Consider the following 26,444-nt stretch of genomic DNA (forward strand, 5'->3'; position numbering starts at 1 on the left):
TGAGTTCCTCCACAGCTATAAAGACATTCACAAATAGGATTATCTATTTTCAGGGAGTTGTTCTTGTCATTTGTTTTGAGTGTTTGGATTGTACTCCTCGCTTTCTTTTTACCCTGCGCACACATCCCCCCCCCCCCGCCCACTCCATCCCACCCCTTCCCCCACAATAATAATAACCCATGCAGTGTTCGAGTATATACAGGATCGCCTTGCTGTTCACGGGGGTTACGTTCTTGAACATCCCCATGAGATAATGGAGAAAATAGGGTTAGGGACTTCAGCTTTTAAATTTGTTCAAACTGTAGGTACCCTCAGTTAACATGTTTATGCATTGTTTTGGTGCAATTTATTTTCATGAATAAAAGAGTTATTAATAACATAAAATGAAGTATTATTATTATTATTATTATTTCATATGCAGTCTATGGCTGCTGGTTTAATTATTACTGGAAGAGTTGCCACTGATGCAGTGCCCCCTGTTTCCAGTTAGGTGATACTCATTTTGCCAATCTGAGAAGGATGACAGGCTGAGTCAACCCACTTGGTGTTGTTTAACAGCATGACAGGGCCTCAGACTCAAGACTCTAAAATCTTAAGGCAGCCACCTTAACAGTTAAGCCACCACCAGGCATATTTTCCTGTATTAAGAACATAAAATATTAAAGTGTTATTTTCTTGAGTTTTTAAAATCATGAAACTTACCTTTAATAATAATGATGATAAACTCAATCCAATAATGCGATGGAGATGTTGATGATGGCGACGATAAAGACGAGTTCATGATGATGATGATGTTGAAAGGTTTAAGGGGGTCATTGTGTCAACGGCCCGAGTTAATTCATTAGGTGAATAAATCCCCATTAACATTGCATCGACATCGTACGTAGCCATATTGGCGGACTCTTTTTCACTCGATGTGCACACTCACGCATGCCACTGGTCCTCACCTGGTCCCTAATTAATCTCTCCAACACCTTCGACCACAACTGAAGTCAAACTAACAGGTCTATATTTCCCCAATTATTCTCTGGATCCTTTCTTAAATAATGGTGTTACATTTGCTACTTTCCAATCCTCCGGTACCTGTCCCGACTCCAGTGAGCTTTTGAAAATATCCGTTAACGTCTCACTTACCTGCTCAGTCACCTCCCTCACTACTGCATATTATCTGGCTCCGAAGCCTTATCTACTCTTAGCTGTTTCTTTACTTCCTTCACTCTGACCTGGAATGCACAGGGTACTTTCAAATCAACTTCAGAAAGAATAATATTTGCTGTGAATTATGTTGGTGAGGCGGAGGGTGCAGGGAGTGGGAGCTGTCCGGCTCTTATAAAATACATGTTAAAATGACTATTTGACTTAAGGATTTCACCATAGCAATGACAGGTTAAAAGTGCCTCCAGTAGCAGAAGTGAGTCGCTGAAAACGCACACACAGTGCATGCACGAAAAGCCTCATTTTCGTTTATCCGTCATTTCGAAAGTCCCGTAATTACGAAGTCAGATGCGACTAAAACTACATTTGCGGTTCATCATCGGACCATTTTAATGGAAAAAAACAGCAACATTTGGAGATTCCGTTACGATCCGGCTTGAACATCGTGAGACTCCATTTTACATCTATGTTCATGGAGAAACTTGTACAGACCCTTTCATGGTGGATAAAACAATTTTACAAACTTTATTACAACAACAAATCAACATGAATCGGATCATAAATAAACCAGCACATGCAAGTAAATTTTGGATTTGAGCCCAAAATAACCCAAACCTTGTACTTGTCGTGAATTTGTGCACAAATAATAATTATGACTAAACACATGAACTACAGGAAAAGTGATGGGAGGGAAGGGTTTGAATCCAAACTGTGGAACTTCAAATGAAATAAACTTTCATTACAAACAGAATGGAATGAACAAAATCATTACATAATAACAATGCATTACAAAAAAAGCAGAATCTTATCAATAAATCATGATTACCAATAAATAAATAACTAGAAGGATACTCGGTCGAGCGCATACCTCCACCACGCAATGTCTGATCCACGAGAACATATTGGGCCCAATATATTTTTGAAATATCATGCTATACAGTACTATATCTCTCCTTTAACTTAACATTTACTCCTTCACCTTCGGTGGCAGAGGTAATAAAGAAATCAAAATTCATAATCACCAAATAGATAACTCGTAATCACCAAATCGACAAATCAATATATCATCACCAAATTGATAAAGTTTAATCCTTACGATCACCAAATCAATAATTCGGAATCAACAAATTGGAAAATCGTAATCACCATCACAACAGGCAGAATCGCACTGAACCCATACCCAAGTCATCAATTCTCAAAGCGGGTTTAATGGGTTCTCTGAAGTTCCCCTTGAACACGTGCAGGACCCGCGAGTCCCCGAAACACTTCAACTCTCCTTCCTCACAATCCAAGAAGAACCCAAACCGGCTGATATTCCCCAGCACGGACAGGGGGATACATTTGTTGTTATGCCTTGCTGAGTATCCGTTAAACCATTTCTGCACACACCAAGACTTGGGATTCTCTCCCAACCTATTCTCTTTCCCTTTCCCTTTCCGCATCATGGAGTTTAAAGCAACTCCAATTCTGCACATACGACACAAACCCACATCGACCTCCCAGTAGTGACGGCCTGAGGAGAAACTCTCAATGGAGAGAACTTGAATCCAACAATCAAACCGATCAGGGTGTTCTGGGTACGGATGTTTGATCCTGGTTAGAGTCGCCGTTCTTAGGTCCTCGGCGATCTTGATCTGTGGATGTGCAGAGTTTGGGTCCAGCCTCAGGGATCGACCATCTGCAGACACATGAAAAGGGCACCGCAACCTATGCTCGACAAACGGACGGAAATAGAAACACATTTATCATAATAACTTGAGCTCCATGACCTCCATGGTAGCGGACAAAAAAATGGAAACACCAATGTAAAGTCACCTAATAGGGTGCTGGACCACCATGTATGGTCTGTTTGTGCAATGGCACAGAGTCCACCAGCGTCTGGAATTTTGCAGGAGGGATGCGGCACCACTCTTCCACAATAAAGTCAATGAACTCACACACCTGCTTGATATAGGTGGAAAACGCTGTCACAAGCGTCGTTCCAGAATATCCCATAAATGCTCGAATGGGTTCAGATATGGGGACTGAGAAGGCCATGACATATGGATAACATCAGTGTCATGCTCATCAAACCATTGGGTGACCACATGTGCTCTGTGGATGGGGACATTATCATCCTGGAAGACACCCCTCTCAGCAGGAAAGAAATGCTGCAACATGGGGTGAAGATGATTACTCAATCCCATCAGGTAGTGATTGGCATTGAACTTGTCTTGTAAGGGTAAGGGAATGACTGTACCCAAAGCATGCCAGGAAAATGCACCTCACCACACCATAAAACTACCAGAACCCTTCACTGTTGGAACCAAGCACTCAGGCTTGTGGAATTCCTGAGGTTGGCACCACACGTGCACTCGGCCGTTTGAAGAGAACATGGTGAAGGATGATTCATCTGACCATATCACATTTCTCCATTGCTTGGTAGTCCATTGCCTGTGCTATTTGCACCACTGGACTCGCACTCGTGCATTGCCAATTGTGCTGCGCGATTTGTGCACTGTAACCGGATGATGGTATCCCGCTCTGTGGAGTTCTTGACAGACCATTTTTGATGAAACTGGCTGCTTGCACCGCAGGTTAAAGTTTACAGTCGATTGATCGGCAGTAGGTTGCCTGCTTTGCTTTGCACTTAAAATTAATGCACGGATATCACATTCCTAGAGTATGGGCTTCTGCCCATTGTTGTCATTTGCCGATGATGTCTTTCCTTCAGAGTTCCATGCCGACATCACCTTAGACACTGTTTCTGATAAAACATCGGCAAGTTGAGCTGTCTTTGTCACTGAAGCTCCTGCCAAACGTAACCCAACAACCACCCCTCTTTCAAAGTCAATGAGGTCTCCTCTTGCAGCCCTGTTAGCCATAATTATAGGCAACCAGACCTGTGCATCATTTTTATGCATGACTCTGAGTACACTGGGATGTTATTTGCTTAATTAACACGTGGGCCACACCTGTGTGGAAGCCATTGCTTTCAATATACTTGGTGTCCCTCATTTACCCAGGTATTTCCATTTTTTTGTCCACTACCTGTATATGGAGTGTCAGTTCTGCCGAGGCACTTTCTTGGCTCAAGGTTACAACATGGATGAGTCACCACTCTCCAGGACACCTGGCTGAGGGGACAGGAATTAGTCATTTATTCAGGGTGTCGGCAATAATTTACCAACTCTCCGCCAAGGATACCGTGGGATCTTGAACATCCCATAACTAATGCCGGCAGGTGTGACGTACAGTTTAACGGCACACACATTGATGAATCACTCTGCCTGTGAAACACCAGACTGACAGTTTTTCGTTGGGTTGGGATTTGAACCCAGGCTTGACAGCTCAGATAGGAGTGTGCGTACCTCGAGGGTATCCTGCCAGCCTGGAATTATGTGACTTGAATATGAGAGTTTGAGACCTAATGTTGATTTCATCTCCCAATACATGTTCTCAAAGAGAACCAGTTTTCCCACACTGACATATGGAAGGCAGAACATGGTGATGGTGCGGAGAAAAATGTAATTTGTCTTCATCAATCCTCATTTCCACAGTTATTACAATGCTCCATCTTCACTTACAGATATGTTTCTGGCTGCTGGGCTTCATGTCCACAATTTGCAACTCCTTCTCCAACTCTTTTGTGGAAATTAGGGAACAAAGAAATCATAAAATTAGTCATTTCTATTATTTTATCTTCACTGGCAAAGAACTCGTCCATACAGATGGGTTAATTCCCCACTTTTATGATGTCTACTGCACATTTTATTACTATATCAAATACATTTACATCGAGACAATTGGGATCCTCCTAATCATACCACCATGAACCCCCCGAGACGGTGAATGTTTTTACCCCCTAAAACCTACCTGTGCACATCCCGGACATAACCAACAGCTTTCACCTCATTCCGTGCGGCAGTTTAGGAGTGCATAAAAGTAACACAAACAAACAAACAAACAAACAAACAAACTCACAAACAAGAAAGATGTCATGCATAGCACGATACTTGTGAAATTCAAACAAACAATAGTTGTCATGGAAACAGGAAGTTGGTAAATTGACCTATCAAGTGTTTTACATGATATTGGTCTTTGAAACTCATTCTTTTTCGTGTTATCAAAAACTTTATAGATTATTAGAGCTTTATAGACGTGCTCACATTGTAATGGGACTGTACATACTTTATAGATGATCGAACATTCTAAATAGTGCATACTTCATAGATATATGTGTGGGTCGTTGCTGTCACCGACTTCCTGATAATATTCCAGCGTTAAACCACACCCATATACTGTAGGTCTGATTGGCTCCAGAAGAAATGTGTCTCGTGGCCCCGCCCCCATCAGGCTGATTGACAGTTGCAGTCCTGTGCACACCTCTGATCCCTTCCTATTTCTTTATAAAGGAATGCAGTTTTGTGTACTTTTCGTGGAATCCTTTCAAGTTATTATAATTACGATAGCAAAGGATGCTGCACCAAGCAAAACTCTGTCGGATGGTACCAGTCATTGCTATTGAGAGATACAGCTCGGAAGGAGCTGTCTGAAGATTATTGTACACCGCTCCTTCGCAATTCCACATCGAGGCGATGCATGGACGTCATCGCCGGGCGCCGAAGGAAGGGAGTACTCAGTTTTCACTCCATTTGTTTGTTTGCTTTCTTGTTTGTTTGTTTTCTTGTTTGTTTGTCCTGGAAATATCTCAGCCATCGTTTGAGCTCGGAAGCTGAAATTTGGAGACAAAAGTGAAGATATGATTTGGCAAAAACAATATATATTTTTTGGATTAATCAATTAATTGGTTAATTTCTTAATTATTATCGATTTATTAATTACTTCTTTATTTTATTTCTCATTCTGGAAATATCTCTGGTCCCTTTTGAGCGAGGAAGTTGATATTTGGACATGACAGTGACCAAGTGATTTGGCTATAAAGAGTGTTATTGATTTACTGATCAATTTATTAATAACTTAATTATTATCGATGTATTAATTACTTATTTATTTTATTTCTCATCCTGGAAATATCACAGGCACCTTTTGAGATCGGAATCTGATACTTGGACATGGCAATGACCAGGTGATTTGGCTATAGAGTATTTTTGATTATTGATTAATCTGTTTATCGATTAGTTATTTTCTTTCTTGCTCTCCAGGCGATATCTCAGCCATCCTTTGAGCGAGGAAGCTGATATTTGGACATGGCAGTGACCAAGTGATTTGGCTATAGAGTATTTTTGATTATTGATTAATCCGTTTATCGATTAGTTATTTTCTTTCTTGCTCTCCGGGTGATATCTCAGCCATCCTTTGAGCGAGGAAGCTGATATTTGGATATGGCAGTGACCAAGTGATTTGGCTATAGAGTATTTTTGATTATTGATTAATCCGTTTATCGATGAGTTATTTTCTTTCTTGCTCTCTGGGCGATATCTCAGCCATCCTTTGAGCGAGGAAGCTGATATTTGGACACGACAATAACCACGTGATTTGGCGACAAAGAGTATTTTTGATTTATTGATTAATCAATTAATTATTTAATTTTTCAATTAATTACTTGATTTTCAAAAAGTTACAGATTTGGATGAAACAATGGTGGTATAGGTATGCTATTAGCCAATGGATTAAAAAAATAATTATTTTACGATTCTTATTAATTTTAATTATGCAATTAATCAATTAATCACTCAATTATTGTACACCGCTCCCTCCCAATTCTGACTCCATGTGCCGCAAGGCGGCATCGCTGGTACCTAAGGCATGTCACGTGCTGGAGGATTTGTTATTTATTTATTTAGCATGGGTGTGGTGTACTTTCAATGTACTGCTAATTTTTTTTCTTTTTTTCCCCCTAAAATACTCCCCAGCACTCACTGATGAACCTCTGAAAGTTTGACGAAGATGCGTTTGGCCATCTCTGAGAATAATGGTGACACACAGACACAGACAGACAGATAGACACACACAGAGGGACAGGCAAACATTTGTTTTATAGTAGAGATAACTGTTAAATATATCACTGGTTAAATTCGTACATGGAAAGAATCAACATGTGCTGTCATTCAAGGAACTTCAATGCAGAAGGGAATTTGATCCATCAAATATAGTGCAATGGTTGCCAAACTATGGTTGTTTGTCCATGCTCTCTCCTTTATAAATAATGAGCATCAAGCAATGAAGCAAAACGAACCATTTAAAAAAAAAAATTGTACGTATAACTCGGCCGTGGTTCGAACCACCAACCTCCCAGACTCAGAGTAGAACTTCCAGCCATGACACCACCAAATGTGGTTAAAAACAAAATGACCATGACAGGAATCGAGCCCACAATGTGATGACCCAAAGTCAGACACTATCCATGAGGCCACACGATCATTAAAGTACATCCACAACAACCCAAAAAATTATCTTCTATCTAGAATGTATACTGTCCAACATCACCAGTCTGTCGTGCCGAAGTGGAGACGTATCGAGAGTGGGTCCGAGTGGGAGTAATTCATGTAACTATAAGGCTTTTAATATTTATACTGATTATAAAAACATGTTAAATGTTTCACTGTGACTCTAAAAGCTTGTCCAAAAGAATAATACATTGGGAACGTTTGTGACGATCGATGAACCCACAAACCCTTTTAAACAATCTGGCCTCATCTGTTACCATAGCAACAAACCAGGTCTTGTTTGCTTTTTTATTTTTTTTTGCTTTTGCGCATGTTCTGGAGTGGTGATCCCTACCGAGACAATCAACTGAACAAACCAGGTAGGCTCTCATATGTAGCCAAACTGAGTTTTTAGAGAAGATACTCCAACTTTAGTTTTCTATATAGCGGGTGGGACCGATATTTTTTTCCGCGCCATCCCGAAATCAAGAGTACAATCAGGGAGTACACCAGCACTCTCTATGTAGGGATAGCACGGAAAACAATTTTTTCCATGCCATCCCTATATAGTGCCAGCGTACTCCCTGATAATCGCTAATTTCAGCACACAAATAGCGATCTGCATGGGTGGCAAATTAAGTAAGAATTGTCAGCAGATGTCCAAATGTTGGATCCTCAGATGGATGTTAAACTGGGCATCCTGTCTGCCGGCATGAGTTGGTCGACATTAAATATCCCACAATGTCCTTCACGAAGAGTAGGCAAGCTATCGCCAGCAGTATGGCGAAATTCGAAATTATTGCCCTGATCTACAAGGGGCATTACACAGCAGCTTCGTGCTGCATACATCAGCATCACAGCAGCTTTGTGCTGCATATGAAGAAGAAGAAGAAGAAGAAGAAGAAGAAGAAGAAGAAGAAGAAGAAGAAGAAGAAGAAGAAGAAGAAGAAGAATTCAAATTGGGGAAAGCTTTGAATATTCCCATAAATTTGATGTCAAGACAGACAGAGAAACAAGTTGATTCGTTCTGATTCTCCAGATGAGGATCCCACAGAATTCTGACAAACTACATGAGTTGGGAGCAAAATAAACTTGGAAAACACAAAAGGTTTTCTCTTTATGGAAGTAAGCTCCTTTCCACTATGGGCTGGTGGTGCCCCAGCATCACATCTGTCTCTTCTGGATTCTGTAGCATCTAAATCTTTCAAAATTATTCAAATCTCCAATGATGAGGTCGAATAACAAGGTTACTTTAGTTACTTTCATATCGCAGGAAGGTCAGTGGTCTCTGTTTTTACTGTCCGTTCTTAAACATTGCTCCTTCCGCTTTCTCAGTCCTCCGACCCTCCCCAATAACTTCTGGGAATCATACGTTCTTCCAGGCACCTCCTGCTGGTTATGCTTCCAAAATACATGCAGACTGCACACTTCAACTCTTTTATTCCTTGCTTCTACCCTGTATGGGACTACCTTCCAGAGACCATTCCGTCTTTCTTACCTCCGGGGCTTCAAGAAAGCAGTGCACTGCCATCACTTGTCATCCCCCATCCTGACCCATCATCTTCATTACCCCATTAACCTTTCCTCGCCCAACATTTTTATTTGCGAGTTTCAGTGTTTCTTCCCCTCCTCTTTTCCAGTTCATCAATTCCTTTGATGATTGTCTCACTGTCAGCCAGTTCTACCTTGCTCTTTCATGAACCTCGCTCCTGTGTAGAAAAAAAAAATCTGTCAAACTTGACAAAGCGCAAATATATAAATTGTTGATTGTGTTAATTGTCAGTTGCTCAAGTTCAGGAGAAGGTGCATTTTATTATTATTTTTCCTCCAGCTTGTAAGGAGCATGTTTATTGGAATAAATGTGGGTTTATCCCACACAATGATCCTAAATTAGGGTCTCTACCATTTAATCGTGATCTACTTTTAGGTTTACTAGAAGCACCTGTGTTGACGGACGGATGCACGCATGCAGGGACCCAGGCACGCCGAGACCGAGCTCCTTTTATGTATGTATTAGATTTGATATTTCCATCCCATTCCAAGAGAACATGTCCCAGGTTTCTCATTCACTTTGACCGACACCTGTATGATGAACATCATTTTTAATTTCCACTTCCCATTCCCACTTTCATGAATATTTTCTACTTTTGTCACTTACTTTGGATCTCTTTGATAAGATTGTCATCGAGCTTGATGATTGAGTCCATATTCTGCTCCTGCACAGTGATGTTCAGCAATCTGGTTTGTTTCGACTGTTTGGATGTAACATGTGGCTCGGACTCCAACCTGGAAAAGGAAGACAAACATTCATTTAACAAGGATAGGTGAGCAGAGCTGAGGAAGAGAAAATAATGGATTGCATTTTCTTTTCATCTTTATGCAGAAACATTTGAAGTCTGTCAAATAAATAATTATTGGTGTAAAGAGTGTTGAAATGGGTGTGATGGTTCAACTTAAAAACACGTCTTTAATTCAAGATCCTTCACAGGATCATTTACTTTCAACCAAGATGAGATGTAGAAACATCATGGAACAAGTGGAGGAATTTTGTTGATTTTCTTTGTGATGGTGGAGAAGAAAATTATTAATTGGTGAGTAATGAAAATATCTTCAACTCGGTGAATGCACCCGGCGCTGCCCGGGTTCTTTTTGAATGAATTGAATCTTCGATACATATGTCTGACGCGAGCACAGTATCAGTTCCCTATTGGGCCATGGCAGTCATAGGCTAAGGGGGTTGGTGAGGGGGAAACACCCCCCTTCCCTCCCCCCCCGGCCTAGGGGCCTTGCCACACAGCCTATAACCTTCCCGGGGCCCATTCCGACATTTTTTGTTTCAGTGGTTAGCTCCTATCTTTCACCTTTCAGGAGATTAGCGCGTGCAGACAAACAAACAAACAGACCAACAAAAACTTAAAATCATATGTTAGATATGTTGAAAAATGGCATTGGCCCCATGTCAATCGGCTGAACTTGAAAAATTAACATTACGAAAGCAGGTAATGACGTCATAATTCGGAAACCGGAAGTCGGAAGTACAATTATTTTACATCGGGACACTTCCGGGTACATGTTCTGTCAGCATGTGAAGTTTGGTGAGGATCAGTCCAGTACTTTTCGCGTGCATAGGTCACAGACAAACACACAGACACACTTTATATAGACTGAAACGCAAAAGAAACTTACCACCTTTTAAACCTTCAAATATCAACAATAACACTGCGTGTAGTAAATGTGTGAACTTATTTGTCGACAATAGTGTCCTCACTGTCAGACAAAATGGTCACGGATGGTCACTTGAACCTTCAATGGTAACTTCATAGCACAGCTGTTGAACAGCGGTTTTGACTGTCAGTGATTAGCCAAGGGGTACGGGATGATTTTAATGAGCTGTACGTGATGTCTTGATATTGGCTTTAAAAAGGCCAGTGCAAAATGGGCATGTCAATCAACATGCCACGATTGTCAAGGGATCAATGGCAGTGTGCCTTGGGCATACTGCAAGGCGGATTGAGCTACCGTGAGGTGGCACGTCGCCTTGGCTGTTCACACCAGACGATATCGGCCCTGTTGGACAGAGACACCCTCCATAACTCTACAAATGAAAGACCTCGATCAGGGAGGCCAAGAGTCACCACTGCAAGGCAGGACAGGCAGATGGTCCTAAGTCAGATGGCATCAGACATTGAGGACTGAGTGGGACAGAATCCAGCAGCTATCCATCCAAACACTGGTAGGCAGTATGCGCCGATGATGCACTGCCTGTATCCAAAACAATGGTGGCCACACACACACTATTGAAAGGGGACTGACATTGCACCCTGTGCTGTTCTGTACTGTAGAACAAACTTATGAGATGGTGTATCTTGGTCAAAAACTTGACATGTCATCAATAAAATGCCAATGCTTCAATTAGCAATTGTTGGTTTGTTTTATTTTGAACTGTTCCAATTTTATTACATTTCAAACAAGTGGTAAGTTTCTTTTGCGTTTCAGTATATATAGATTGTTGAAAAACATGAAAGAGACAGGAATATAAGAACGTGCCCAAGATGCTGAAATACATCTCCATTGTCCTACCTGTGCAAGACATCCTTGTAGCCCTGAAAAGATGGAAAAGAAACAAGGATCAGCATCAGATGTAGATTTATTCATCAATTTTTGAATTTGCAAACTGGAGGCAAAACTAATTGTTTATAATGTTGGATGAATAATTGTATTTCAGTTTCCTCAGCAACAATGCTTGGGATGAGCAGAAATTTGCTCATTGGTAGGAATGTAGGTGAAAGACACCGGCAATAACCCGCATCCTCTTTGTGAAGGACACAGTGGGATCTGTAATGTCCACTAACCAATGCTGGCAGAAGGGACACCCATTTAATGTCCATCCTACAGACGGCGCACGCATTGATGAATCACCCTGCCTGTGAAACACCAGGATAGCAGTTCATAGCTTGGTCGAGATTCAAACCCAGGCTAAACAGCTTAGAGTGAGCTTATGTACCTCTCAGCTATCCTGCAGTGATGTGGTGATTCATTACTTTGTAACAACTGGAAACATTTTTTTTTTTTTAATTTGTGATCATATTGTTGTAGAATTCCCGCCCGTCGGCGTGCGAACGACCGCGTCTAACCAATCGCGGTCACTTCGCCCACCGAACGGACAATCCAGTCGTGACTTTCTGAAACAACGGCAGAAAGCAGTCACGGGTGGGTTTTTAATCCCACCACGGCCCGGTCCATATTCTACCCGCGCACAAAATAGGGTCAATTGCCAAATATCGATATACCTAAGTACCCGCGCGGGTAACCTACCGAGGGACCATACCTCGGTGAAGGCCTGCTTGGACACGAACCGCTTAAGCGGTTCCGTTCCGTTCTGGGATAACCGAGCGGGTATTAATTGCCAGACCTCGCCGGACCCGATTCTATTTACCGGCTATTTAAAAACCAACTATATTCCAAATGCAAGATGGGGCAGTTCAATGAGGGAATGGATGCAATGAACAGGTTTACATTCACACAAGGGCATTTATTATAATAAAGCACATATGCAATTAAACAAGGCAAAACACATATGCAATTATACAAGCAACAAAAGAACTACAACCGTCTACTTATTATGTACAGTCACTTGCACTTAACAGCAGTTCCTACTTATTAGACGGGCCCATGGACACACGTACGCACACACACACACACACACACCCGAGAAATGGTGGCAGAGGCCTTTAATCACGAGCTCCAGCTCGGAGGACAGGTGAGCTGAAACTCAGAACCTATCTCGAACCTCTCCCCCTCGGTGTGGTCTTCAAGTTGTTCGGACCCGGGCTCCAGCGAGAGCGAGCTGGATCCAATTGCCGTGATCCTTCCCGAGCTCCCGCGAATCCTCGCGAGCTTCTCAACACGTGCTGGTGAGACGAGGCGCCGATCCTTCCCGTCGATGCGTCACTTCCCCGAGGAACCACCTTCACGAAGAGGTCTATGAGTCGCACCAAGCCGGGAACCAAAATGGAGAACAGAGATCCACGAACCAAGAAGAAGAAGCCACCACTCGCAACTCGAGCCGAGCGACCGGCTTAACTTCCTTCCAAGCAAAGCAGCTCGAAGCAAAAAGCTCTCCCGAGCCAAGCAGAAGCCGAAGCTCACGGAACCATCAAAGCAAAAAGCCTCCAAAAAGCCTCCTCCCAAGCCAGGCCTCAGCCGAAGCTCACTGAGCCAGCCAAAGCAAAAAGCTTCCGAAGGCCTCAACCCTAACGCAAGCCAAGCAGGACCCGACCGACGGTCTGCTGAACGGCTCCCCTCAACTTCCTTCTCCAACTCTGCCCTTCCAACTCTGCCCCAACACGAACAAAGAATAGATCTCTTCCTTATCCTCTTCCGCCCTCCCCCCGCTCCCGGCGTGACTCATGACTCATGCCCTCGTGATCCATCCCCCCCCCCCGCTCAACCACGGGTGGGAGGGAATTGTTGACATCATGAGTCACGGGACGGCAGGGTTCTTCCTCTTCACAGAAGAGGGGGAGGTATGTCTCCATTGTTCGTTCCCTAACTATTAAATCGATCCGCAGTGCATCTAATCGATTTCTGAACATTTAAAAAATGAAAGGTGAGCTATCTAGGGAACAAGCACTTATCGACATAGCTGACTAAAGGAACCTGTATGTTGTGTGCAATCGAATTCCCAAATTCGTAACAATATAATTTATTTTGCCTTCCTAACTCCAGAGATGTCGCCGCAGAGAACTGAACCGCAGCATCGCCGTCGAAGCTTGAATAGCATTCGCCAAGTGGCTTAGCCACTCAAGCAAGCACACCAACGAAACGGTTGATAAGGAACGGCTGGCTTGGTAAGCGATTCGGAAACGCCAATCGGTCATATATACACATACACAATGCATCTGGAGACGCCCGGAATGTCAAGCAATGTCCGAATAGGACAAATTAACACTTTTTTGTTTTTTTTACAATTAGTCGAAAGTCAATAAAGAAATTTAAATTTTGTAATTTGGCTTAGTTAAAGAGATTCTCGAGGTTATGGCATGCGCAGAAATGAAATAAATCCACGAACGCTGGCGTCTCCAGGTGTTTATAAGCATTGCAATGTATCCAGCGATTTGTAGGTATGATGAACAGGCATTCAATGATATGAGTGAGGAAAGTGAAAAAAAAAATTATCGCAAAGAAACCGTTGCGGCTTGTTCCAAGTCAAGGCATTGTTGAGCAGGCCAAAAAAATGCCGAATTAAGACCGCAGCGAAGGACAGTGAGGTGACCAAGGATAATGCTGCCTTGATAACATCTAACGTGTCATTGGCCCCTTATAACACCTGATGTTTTCCAGGCCTCTCCGCTCTGTGCCCATCGGCCATTCAGGTGTCATTCAAGCCGAGTTGGCACCCCTAAATCACCTAAAATGGCGCCAACAGCGTGCACCTGAAAATCATCCAAAATGGTGGGCACCTGGAAATCACCAAAAATGGCACGCACCCCTAAGTCACCCAAAAATCACCTCAAACAAAAAACGCACTCTAAATTACCCCAAATGGCACCAAAATAGCGGCACTTTGGGGCACATCATGAACGTTCAAGGTTTAGGCGGGAGTTCGCCAAAACTTATGCCTTGGCCGTCCCGCAAGGCCGCTTTCCTCATAAAGAATATGAAGGACAGATTTACAGAGGATGAAATATTTAAAAGGGGTTCAGGGAGAAGTGGTCTTCAACATAAACATTAGGGTGGGGGGTGACATGCTTTCGATATGATATAATGGACCTATTTTCCTATTAAGGTCGTTTTACCTCACTCTTCCGCTACCACATGCACTAAGAGAAATAACTGTTCAACGTTGTATATTTTTTAGCCCCTACAAGTCATTTCCACAACAATATATACACATACATGCATACGAGTCCGTTTGCTTTTGTTTGTTTGTTCCTTATTCGCTTCCAAACCCTGAGGCCAATTTGTCCTAAAATCGTCGTACCACACTATTTTCATACAAGGAAGGTCAACCTCACAATTCAAAACTTCCAATCGTGTAAAATATATGAAACAACTGCCTTTCAGAGTGTGCGTGCATGCCTGTATGGTGATTTCGTTTCTGAAAGTTTGATTCAAACCAAAACCTTAAGATCATTTGCTGATAAAACGAATGAAGTACTGTTCAAGTGAAATTGGGAGAGTTTTTATGTTTAGTCCAATCTCTCCAGTAAACCCCACCTGCAGAAAGGATGCGACTTTCAACTCCTGAAGTGTTATTTTCAGGGTGGATTCTGCTTCACGGAGATAATCCATCTTCATTTGAAACTTCTGACTCTGCTGTTGAAGGTGAGAAAGCTTCGCTTCCAATCTCTCATGGAGCAGCCTCTTTATCTGATTTACATTTTTATCCACGGCTTCATACATCGCTCTTCGCTTCCACTCCAGACTTTCCTCGGTCTTTCTACCTGAAGCCTGCGAGCAATTGTTTTATCAGACAGATTTTCAATTTTTTTTTTTTTATAACAAATGATGATACCTGCATCTGTGTTCTGCATACGAAGGAGAAGGAGGATAGAATTAATCTTTAAAAAAACAAATAAAATACAGATCTCAATGAGAGTTGGAAGAATACCTGAAAAAGTTAAAATATAACAGTATGATCACAAACAGTGGGTTTAGAGTTTCTTATCAACATTGTAATGAGATTTCTGATGCGATTTGTTTTGCACAATTTTATTCGTTTTGTGGATTCATTATTTTTTTCCAATAAATTTCAATCTTGTTCCACAATCAATGTGAATATAATTGAGAGATAATCTATGTATGAAAGGCACAATATAATCATTCTACAGATTATATTTTTAAATTTAATTGTAATGGTAACCAATCCATAATGGTAAGCCACCCCTACCTGTGTGTCCTCAACCTCCTGCTGCACCTGCTCAATCTTGGACCCAAATTCCTTTATCGACTCAAGCAGAGGAGGATACTTTGCAGACAAGATGCCCTGCATGGAAGAAAAGCTTTAGTGTGGAATTAAATTGTACATTTTAACCAGAGAATTAAAGGACAATGAATTTATATAAAAACAAGTCTGAAGACGACGATGGTTCACGAGCGGTATTTGACGATGTAGATTGTTTCAGAAGTCAAGGATGAGACAATGTAATGTTTGACCAAGTTAAAAAAATGATCAACATGATGTGGTACGAGTAACAGGTTATTAGCTGCAAAACGTCGAAAACCCGGGTTCGTTCAACAACTTTAAAAATTTGACCTTTACATAACCTGTACGGGTCACAAAACAATGTTGTGGACATTAAAATAAGGAAACAGGATACGTGCTATAGCTTATTGGAGTTAGTTCATCGAAGAAGGTCGAAAACCCGGTTCGATTCCCACAATTTTGAAAATTTGACCTTTGTGAACTTTAATGGTCAAAGGTCAAGGATTATGACCTTTGGTGCAAAACTTCTTCTGGAACATTCCAGGAACAATATAACGTCATATAGGCTATATGGCATTTCGCACTCCTCGGATTATCCAGACTTTGATGAAATCAGCGTAAAAACAAACTTGAAGGGGGCGCCATGGGCAAGGTGTTCGAGATAAAGCAAAATGGTTTCAAGCCTTTATGTGGGGAATGACCTCAAGATTATGCATAAAAAATATTGTCATCCCAGCTCTCAAAGTTTGGGCGATCGTTTGATTTTTATGTCAAAATTCGCAATTTTCTAAGTTCGTGACCTTGTGATCTTGACCTTGGGACGAAAATGAAAAATCGAGCTCCGTGGGGCTATGCAGGTGCCATTGGGCTAACCAAATACCGAAACCCCGGCCAGATTCGACAAACCTCCTCGGAGAAGATGGATTTTTATGTCAAAATTTGCAATTTTCTAAGTTCGTGACCTTGACCTTGGGACGAAAATGAAAAATTGAGCTCCATGGGGGCTGTGCAGGTGCCATTGGGCTAACCAAATACCGAAACCCCTGCCAGATTTGACAAACCCATCTGGGAAGATGGATTTTTATGTCAAAATTTGCAATTTTCTAAGTTTGTGACCTTGTGACCTTGACCTTGGGACGAAAATGAAAAATCGAGCTCCGTGGGGCTATGCAGGTGCCATTAAGCTAACCAAATACTGAAACCGCTGTCAGATTCGACAAACCCCCGAGGAGAAGATGCAAATTGCAATTGGCTACCCTCTAAAAACACATGTTTTTTGGGTGTGGCTCCGCCTATAATGGGCGCACCATGCCAATTCTCAGGAAAACACAACTAGATCATGATATAAACCTCCCACCAAAATTTTATCAGGATTGGATCAAAACCCACGGAGCTATGCTCGGGACAGACAGACAGACAACCGGTAGGCGGACATGGGTCATCGACTACCCAATAGAACCTGACACAATGGGCCTGTTCGATGGGGAATGACCTGATGATTAAGCACAAGAAAATTCATGAGTCTAGCTTCAAGGGTTAATGCTGCAGATTGTTTTTTCGTTAAAATACCCCCACATTTAGAGGTTTTTCGGCCGTTGCTAGGCAACAGAGGGGTCCATAGCAACGGTTCTTTCTCACACATAACTAAGACATACCATGAACCTACCATACCAGTTTCATGTATATCTGACTCATAGTCTCTGAGATATAACGAACTTCGTTTTTTTTATTGTTTTCGACCAGTGTTCATTCAAAGTCTATCTTCTCCGACAGTTTTCATAGGATCCGGCTGGAAATTTTTGACAATATGGCTGAATGTACTGCCCACAGTCGCTCGTGGGCCGATTTTTGATTTTCAAAAAAAATAATTTTTTATGATCTTTAAAAAATTTCAAAGTCCCGTTGCGAGGCAACCAAAGAGGCGTTAGCAACCAGTACCGAGGCGGCACAATGAGGTCATAAACTGGTCCTACCACCCAAATTTCATCAAAATCGAACAACTGCAACTGCAAAAACCCCCGAAAAATACACACACGGACAGACCGACACCACGACCAACAAATATGGGTGTAAAAAAATAAGATAGATCAATAGATCAAACAAAAATTTTTAATCGAAAAAATTTTTTTCTACATTTTTTTTTTCGACTCGATCGACTACCCAACACACAGACAGACAGACAGACACACACCAATAACGAATATAGTGGTCACTTATTTTTTCGTGAAAATATTTTTTCGTGAACCATTACGTTTGTTCGTCCATCTATCCATCCTTCTGTCTGTGTGTAATGTTCCGTTCCACCCATTTGGTTGGACAGTTCCCCTGACTTCACCAAGAATTTCAACTAAAAAAAAAATATCATACGGCAGCCATGTTGGTGCTTACTGTTATGCGAAGTCAAAGTCACCTTCGGAGCTGTCGTATTCACAATTGCCATGCCCTCCCTATAAGTTTTCCCTTCATTGTAAAATGGCCAAAGCAACAGTTAAAAGGATTTTGAACAGACAAGCGTCATGGGCCTTGTGAAGATCGACCTCAGCAATCGAAGCAGTGGTTTGTTGCCATATACACTGCCCAAATAACTATGTGGCATTTTCTCAAGCCGGGCTTTTACCGCAGATTTTGATCTTTCTGTAAATTTTGTGATATTATGAGACAGGTGTCTGTTATGGGTTTCTTTGAAGTCGGTGATTGCATGATAGTGGAGGGGAAAGCATTAAATATTCCACTGTTTTGACCTGGGAATGTCCATTTCCTTGTACTAGCAGAGTACCTGATGGGTGATCTTGTTTTAAGTATGCAACATGTTCTTATGATGCATACCTTTATTTGGGTGGTGTATAGGCAACTGAAAGCTCTGTATACGCAACCCCTCCCCCCATCCCCCCAAAAACCCATGAAGTTTTGTGCATGAAGTAAAAATAGACCTGCTTATAATTCGAAACACCTCACTGCAGTGAAAAACGTGGAGACAGGAATACTGTGCTGTAAATGGTGCAGACTTGTAATACCCTCCCCAACCTGGAGGTGGCACTACACGATACACATTTACATAGAGAATTTGCATCCATCCCCTTCCCCTCCCTCCCCCCCTCCCAAAACCACCGGCAAAGATAAAAACACTCGGATACACTAATTGGGGTCATGCTGATCCTATGTAGCAAGTCTGGATGTAATCGGCCCACAACTGTAGAAGGAGTAGCGCGACAAACAAACACACAAACACTGATCCATGAATTACAGTGAGGATTAGTGAAGAAAGGGGGAAGTGATTGTGAATTTAACATTCCAGTTTTATTTCATTTTAACATTGTTCTTAACAAACGGGGACAGGAACAACACAGGCATGATAGACCGAATGGCCTTCTCATGTGCCAGAGTTCCCTGTGTAACGTTGTTAAGAACAGGAAGAAATGGGGAGGGGAGGACAGAGAGTTGGAGGTGAGGGTGCATGCAGTTGGAAGAGGGAGATTGAGACGTTGGGAGGGGGTTGAGGACTTTGGGTGCAGAAGGGGGGTTGAGTACTTGGGTTTGGGGCAGTTGAAGACTTGAAGAAGAAAAGGGGAGGATGACAGAGTTGGGTTGGGGGAGCAGAGGCAGAGAGGGGACAGAGTTGGGATCAAGGGGTTTGAGGCTTTTGAGGGGTGGGTGGGAGTTGAGAACTTTGAGTTGGGAGGGGGTTTGAGGATTTGAAGAATGGGGGAGGGGAGCACAGAGTTTGGGTGTGGTGGTAGTGGGGGCAGAGAGGGGACAGAGTTGGGAGGGGGTGTTGAGGACTTGGGATTGTGTGTGTGTGTGTGTGTGTGTGTGTGTGTGGGTGTGTGTGTGTGTGTGTGTGTTTGTGTGTGTGTGTGTGTGTGTGTGTGTGTAAAGGGGGGGGGGGGTTTGGCAACCTGAAGTCACATTTTACTTTATGCAGAATTTCCATGGGTCCCAGACAGTCTCGTTTGATATTTTGGGTCCTCGTGGTCTTTGGTGTCCTTGGGTCATTTGGATCTCCTGGATCTTTTGGGTCCTCATGGTCTTTTGTGTCCTCAGTCATTTGGATCCCTGGGTCTTTTGGGTCCTCGAGGTCATTTGCATCCTCTGGGTCTTTTGGGTCCTCTGGGTCCTTTGGGTATGTTAGGTCTTTGGTATTTTGTTGATGTGTTGATCTGGTGTTGATCTCAGGGTATTTTGGGTCCTTGGGATCATTTAGGTATTTTAGGTCTTCGAGGTCTTTGCGTCTTCGAGGTCTTTTCGGTCTTTTTGGTCTTAAAGAGTCTTCAGGGTATTTTGTGTCTTCATGGTCTTTTGGGTCCTCGGGGTTATTTAAGTCCTCAGGGTCCTTTGGGTTCTCGGGGTTGTTTTGAGTTTTTTGGGTCCTTTGGGTACTTTAGGTTAAATATTTCAGGTTACATTTGTGGATGACGTCAGGTCAGCTGTCCAAGCAATGGGTGAAGAGTGGATATACATACCTACATGCATACATAATCACATTCACTTGCTCCATTATATATAATATGTTATAGTGTAGATGGACTGTAAAGCTGTCATCACTGGTCTGTTTTGTAGTAGGCACGTGATAGCACTGGACCAATAATGTATTGCTACCGATCTGGTTTAAGGGGTAAATGGGGCATAGTTGAGAATAATGATTTCATAGTGCATATTAGCATGAGCAAGATGGATTTACAATATTTAATTAAAGAGATGGTGTTGATCTACGTGCTTAAATAGCTCTCATCTTCCCTGCCCCAGTGTTTGTGTCTAAGCCCCATTCCCCCCCCCCCTACCTACACTCTGCAACGTCCCCTTGTACAATCTGTCTCGATTTGTATTTTTCCACTCTACTCACAGCAAGGGCAGACTGTGCAGAAGTCCCGAGCGGGATCAGATACGGGATTCCATCTTTTGCCAGGAGAAAGTCCGGCACGTAATGGTAAAATCACCAGCCTCTCCCCCACCCTTTTCGCCAATCAGTACAGGCTTATGATCCTTTTGTGATCTCCATGTCGTTCAATCTGCTTGTGCTGTGATAATCCACCCTGCCCCACCAGAACTAAAAAAAAAAGCCGGGACACTGCACGAGTGAGGCTGACAGGTCATTGTCATCATCATCGTCCGTGTCTCTCTCTCTCTCTCTCTCTCTCTCTCTCTCTCTCTCTCTCTCTCTCTCTCTCTCTCTCTCTCTCTCTCTCTCTCTCTCTCTCTCTCTCTCTCTCTCTCTCTCTCCAAACTCTCTCTCTCCAAACTCTCTCTCTCCAAACTCTCTCTCTCCAAACTCTCTCTCTCCAAACTCTCTCTCTCCAAACTCTCTCTCTCCAAACTCTCTCTCTCCAAACTCTCTCTCTCCAAACTCTCTCTCTCCAAACTCTCTCTCTCCAAACTCTCTCTCCAAACTCTCTCTCTCCAATCTCTTCCTGGTTGAGATAGTCTTGCCTATGCGCCTGGTGTCCGCATGCATGTATGCCTGCCCAGTGGTTCCTGCCTACTTGCCTGCTTGCTGAGAGATTTGCAGTGTGTGTTTTTTTTTTTTTTTGTATACCTTGGTCGAGGCTCGTATGAGAGCTAACACACAACTCACAGCAAGGAGGCATGAGACATGAGTGTTGCGGGGAGTACATGCTGGAACGAGGCACACAATGCGCTGTCGGGCCTAGCCCTGTGCGAGCTGACCCGGAGCGATCTGGGGGAGTAGGACCACATGGTGATTCTTCTCTCCTTGTTTTGTGCTCTCTATGTGTCCATCTTGCCACCCTGAGTAAATGAAATAAGGTTAATCGTTAAGCCCCCGTGATCCCAAAAGTACGTGGATTATTTTAATATTAATATTAATTTATTACCGTTGGGGTCACGCACATGCCTCTTCTTCTTCGCTGCCTCATTTTGTTCATAAATCGTGTTTGTGTGGTCATCAGAGGAACGGAACCCCAAAGACCAGAGAGAATTGGAATAAACCCGTTAAGTCTATGTGTCTGAGACGCCAATTTCTGCACGAATTGATGGGAGGACCCTGAGACCCATCATCTCCTCCCCGCCCGGCGGGTGCGTCAGTCGCCGAAGACCCGTGACCGTTACAATATTGTAAAGTGTACGGGTCAGCCATGGCCCCAGAATCGTCAAACAGTCATAGGCTTGATTGAATCGCAGGAGTGAACAATCAGGTGACCTCGTTTGGGCTTTAAGTAATGGTCAACACTACCTGAAGGTTCTTCTCACCAAATGTCCAAACAAGATGGTGGCCGTACACTTGTCTTTAAAATATATAATTGAGACAATGAAAATTATAATTCCAATAAAACAGAAGCACTGTTCTGTGGTGGTTGTCCTTGTCCTTGTATTGGACTCCTCAACTACCATTTTGATCTGAAATGTATGAAATCATGATGCTGCTGAAGCATAATTCAATTTAAAGCCATATTCAGGTTCTGAAGAACTGAAAGGAAGTTTGGAAAAACCATCTCTGATTCAGGTACCTTGAATTCGGCGAGAGCAAACTCCAAAGCAACAACTTTATGGTCCTGATGTTGTCCAGCCATGCACATCGAGCAGATCAAGCTCTCATCATCTTCACAGTAGAAATGGAACGAGTCCCCATGCTCGGTGCATTTCGGCTCCTCAATGTCCTCACACTGCTCCACCGGTTTGTATCTTCTCTCTTTATGGGGCACAAGTGAAATAATTTACACTGTTATCCATGCTTCTCACAGCACAGGATCTCACAAGATGCACAATGCATGTCAGCGTCTTCATTACGAACCTTACAGTGACTCTCAACCCTCAACCTACCTTCACTTCTGCTCAGTTTAATCATATCCACCAAGCTGGCAAGAGTGAGATTCTTTTTGAGTTGAGGTTTTTGAGGAAAAATCTCATGACAGTTTGGACAAGCATGGCAGGTGGCTTTTTGCTTGTTTTCCCAGCAATTCTCGACACAGCAAAGACAAAATGAGTGCCCACAGGGTAGAGCAATGGGCTCTTCAAACACTTGCAAGCACATGGTACAAGTAAGATCTTTCACCGTGTCTCCGACCTGAGAGTAGGCGGCCATTTCGTCAGGAACAGAGATGTCGAACCTGCAGGAGAACAAGAGTGCGGAGGAGAACAATGGGGGTAGGCACAGGAACATCACCAGTGTGCTCTTTATTTATTTATCCTTCAGGATTAAGATTGGAGAGGAGGAATGAACAATCATCAACATGATTAATGAGATCCGCTCACAAACGTCATAATCTTGACACAGTATGCCGGCACAATATACAGAAACATAAAAAGGCAATTTAGGGCATCATAAACTTCACTCATCGGCACGAACAGAGGATCCAATTTTCTTGCACAGATTGTTAAGGAGCACCACATATGATGACACTACGTTAATTACACCACACTTACGTGAACACGCAGTATAAAATAACTATTCCATTACATCCCCATTTACCACCCAGACCGGATCCGTAACAATATCATTGTTGAATAATTATATGACGACAAATATTTTCAACTGAACCGGTAAAATGTATCGAATATTTCTCCTTTTATATTATCATACAGACAAGCGAATCAACTATTTTTATTTTTATTTGTGAATACCAAGTCGAGGCTCATGTCACATCGAATACAGAGAAACAAATAACAAGGCAGGAAGGGCAGGAGAGGGAAGCACAAAATAGTGGGGAACAAAGACAATAGGATAAAGTTTGTCCAAAATAACTTTACAATAGAAAAAAAACCAAAAAAAAAAAACCAGACAAACTGGATGTTTCACTCAAACAGTCTTACGTGCACCATCCAGGAATTACAGTTTGTGGGTTTCAAAAGAAACAATCAAGGGATGAGAATAAGAATTTAACGAGTTTTGTATCATTCATCTCTTTATTTTTCTTACATAAAAAGATTCAACGACCACAACACAACTGGAGTGTGTGATCAAATTTTAAGTGCTCACTGTCGAGTGAGAGTATTTTTGAGTTATTATGGGATCAAATCTTTTGAAGGTACGAATGTTGAATTTAATAGTACAAGCAAAAAAATAAAACTTCATCCTATTTGGTGATCTTTTTGACAACAAGGTTCGATCATGAATCGAAAAATCTCAGGCTAAGATACATGTTCATTTTCTGCAGTCGTTATTCACACCCTCGTGACCCTCCTCCCACTGAAGGTCAACAAAGGTCATGTTTTCATTCATGTCTGTTTGTCTGTGCGCAGGATATCTTAAAAAGTTGTGGACGGATTTGAATGAAACTTGGTGGGCAGGTTGGGTGTGTGACAATGACGAATTCTTCGATTTTGGTGAAGATCCGGATATTAGAAGTTTTAAAAGTGATTCTTCACCATTGAGAGATAGGGCAAAAAACGATATATCCCATGATCACCATCAAGAGTTAGGGCTAAACCGATGTCATATATATATATATATATATATATATATATATATATATATATGTACATATATGATATGTAATAAGTTTATTGGGCCCGATACGTCCGACTGGTTCAGGCATTGTGCGGTGGCAGTATGCGCTCCACCGAGTGCCCTTCCAGTTTTACAGGTAAATGTTTAAATGTGATTCTTGTACAACTTGCTCGATGAGCTATATATGGACACAAAAACTACTTTTATAAATAAACAATCATTATACAACAAGTTTATCCATTAAACAGAACGATCAGACTTATCAACTCACTCGACAACAAATCATTTCAAACCACAAGAACCCACAATCCATTACCTCTTCTGATGAAGCTTTTGCTCAAACTACTTGCACGAAGATCAGATCCTTTCTCGAAGTGAAGCAGGGCGGTCAGTTCTGTGACGTCAAACAAAAATGCAATGACGTCATCCGCAGGATCAGTTCTCGTTGTCCATCACAAACTCTCTAGTTTTTGTATAATTTGGACTTGATTATGTTTAAGGTTCAGAGTACTTCAAGACGCTCATTTATCCATCTAAGGAAACTATTTTGATAATTTGAATCTCCGATGTGAACACGTCATGACGTGGAAACAATTTGCTTGACAGGTTTCGGGTGGGTCAGAACAGTTTGGTTTGTTTGAACTCTTTTTCAATCAGGAACCATACTCTGTGCCGAAACAGTCTCTTGGGCTATTGGACACAATCCTGGACGGGTCACCATTCCGACACAGGATACCAGCAAGCTGGCACTCATTTTGCCGACCACAGAAGGATGACAGGCTGAGTCAACCCCATCTGGTATTAATTCAAGATCCAAGTGGGATTTGAACTCAGGATCCTAGGATATCAGGTCCACCACCCGAACCATTAAGCCAACACCAGGTATAGTGTGAATATGGAGAAGACAAATTAATAATTTGGTCAAAAGGTCAAAGGTGCCATTTAGTAAACGGAAGACGAAGAAGTCTTAATACAAAGTGGACAGGCTTTTCATTTTCAGATGCTTTCTCGTTTTAGTCACATGACGAGTTAAGAATGCTTATTTTAAGGCAGTTTCTAATAAAAAGAAATTCAAATGTCAAAAAGCGAATTTCCAATGCAAATCATTATCTCATTCATCACTTTACATCCTTGTTTGTAAATACTGATTATTGAATCCACAGACACATCTTCGATGGATCTTTACGACGTGAAAAAGTCTACCTGCAAGTACCTGTGAAACGATACTTATGCAAGTAATACTGATCAATCCTTCATATTCGATTTACAATCTCATTTAAAATCCACCTGAAATGATTGCAAATTAGACCTTTACTCATTATATTCTACCAAAAATAAAATTGGTTTGTGAATACTGTACTGATATATAATTTGGTTTGTTGGGAATCTGACCTCCGCATCTGAATAATGTGGTTTGTTAAGACCCGATCTATTGCTTCTGTGCCTTTCCCCTCTTAATTACCAAAATTAATTACCTCTGCCATCTGGAATGGACAGAGGTTATGTTTTCACCCCTGTCTGCTTGTTTGTGTGCAGGATATCTCAAAAAATTGTGGATGGATTCGGATGAAATTTGGAGGACAGGTTGGGTGTATGATAAGGACCAATTGTTCAATTTGGATGAAGATCCGAATCTGCATACTTGATATTTTTAAATGATTCTTCACCTACATACATACATACATACATACACATACATACTGTATATACATACACATATACATGCATACATACACATATACATATATACATACATATATACATACACACATACATACACACATACATACATACATACACACATACATACATACACACATATACAGACATACATACATACATACATACATACATACATACATACATACATACATACACACATGCATACATACACATTCATACACACACATATATATATACACACACACATACATACATACATACATACACACATACATACATACACACACACATATATACATACACACATACATATATACATACACATACATATATACACACACACATACATATATACATACACATACATATATACACACACATATATACACACACACACATACATATATAC

At 41.9% G+C, this 26,444-nt stretch overlaps 1 protein-coding gene across 3 annotated transcripts; it reads right to left on the reverse strand.

Annotated features, from left to right (window-relative positions):
• Nucleotides 1-1,666: 1,666 nt before the first annotated feature.
• Nucleotides 1,667-24,929, reverse strand: LOC147033630 (zinc-binding protein A33-like). 3 transcript variants are annotated; one of them, XM_085871684.1, is made up of 9 exons: nt 24,669-24,926; nt 22,726-23,012; nt 22,413-22,594; nt 15,916-16,011; nt 15,243-15,476; nt 11,604-11,626; nt 9,682-9,809; nt 4,722-4,778; nt 1,667-2,833 (listed from the first exon to the last, which is right to left on the reverse strand). In XM_085871684.1, the coding sequence occupies exons 2-9, from the start codon at nt 22,985-22,987 to the stop codon at nt 2,304-2,306; spliced, it is 1,512 nt and encodes a 503-aa protein (XP_085727810.1). In that variant the 5' UTR covers nt 22,988-23,012; nt 24,669-24,926; the 3' UTR covers nt 1,667-2,303. The 3 variants fall into 3 exon arrangements, with proteins under 3 accessions (XP_085727810.1, XP_085727811.1, XP_085727809.1); XM_085871685.1 differs by lacking the exon at nt 15,243-15,476 and having other exon boundaries at nt 24,669-24,929; XM_085871683.1 differs by lacking the exons at nt 22,726-23,012; nt 24,669-24,926 and having other exon boundaries at nt 22,413-22,611.
• Between the last annotated feature and the right edge of the window lie 1,515 nt (nt 24,930-26,444).

Source organism: Eptatretus burgeri, chromosome 2 (assembly GCF_056783735.1).
Source record: "Eptatretus burgeri isolate ZD-2024b chromosome 2, Ebu_testis_v1, whole genome shotgun sequence".
Lineage (NCBI taxonomy): Eukaryota > Metazoa > Chordata > Myxini > Myxiniformes > Myxinidae > Eptatretus > Eptatretus burgeri.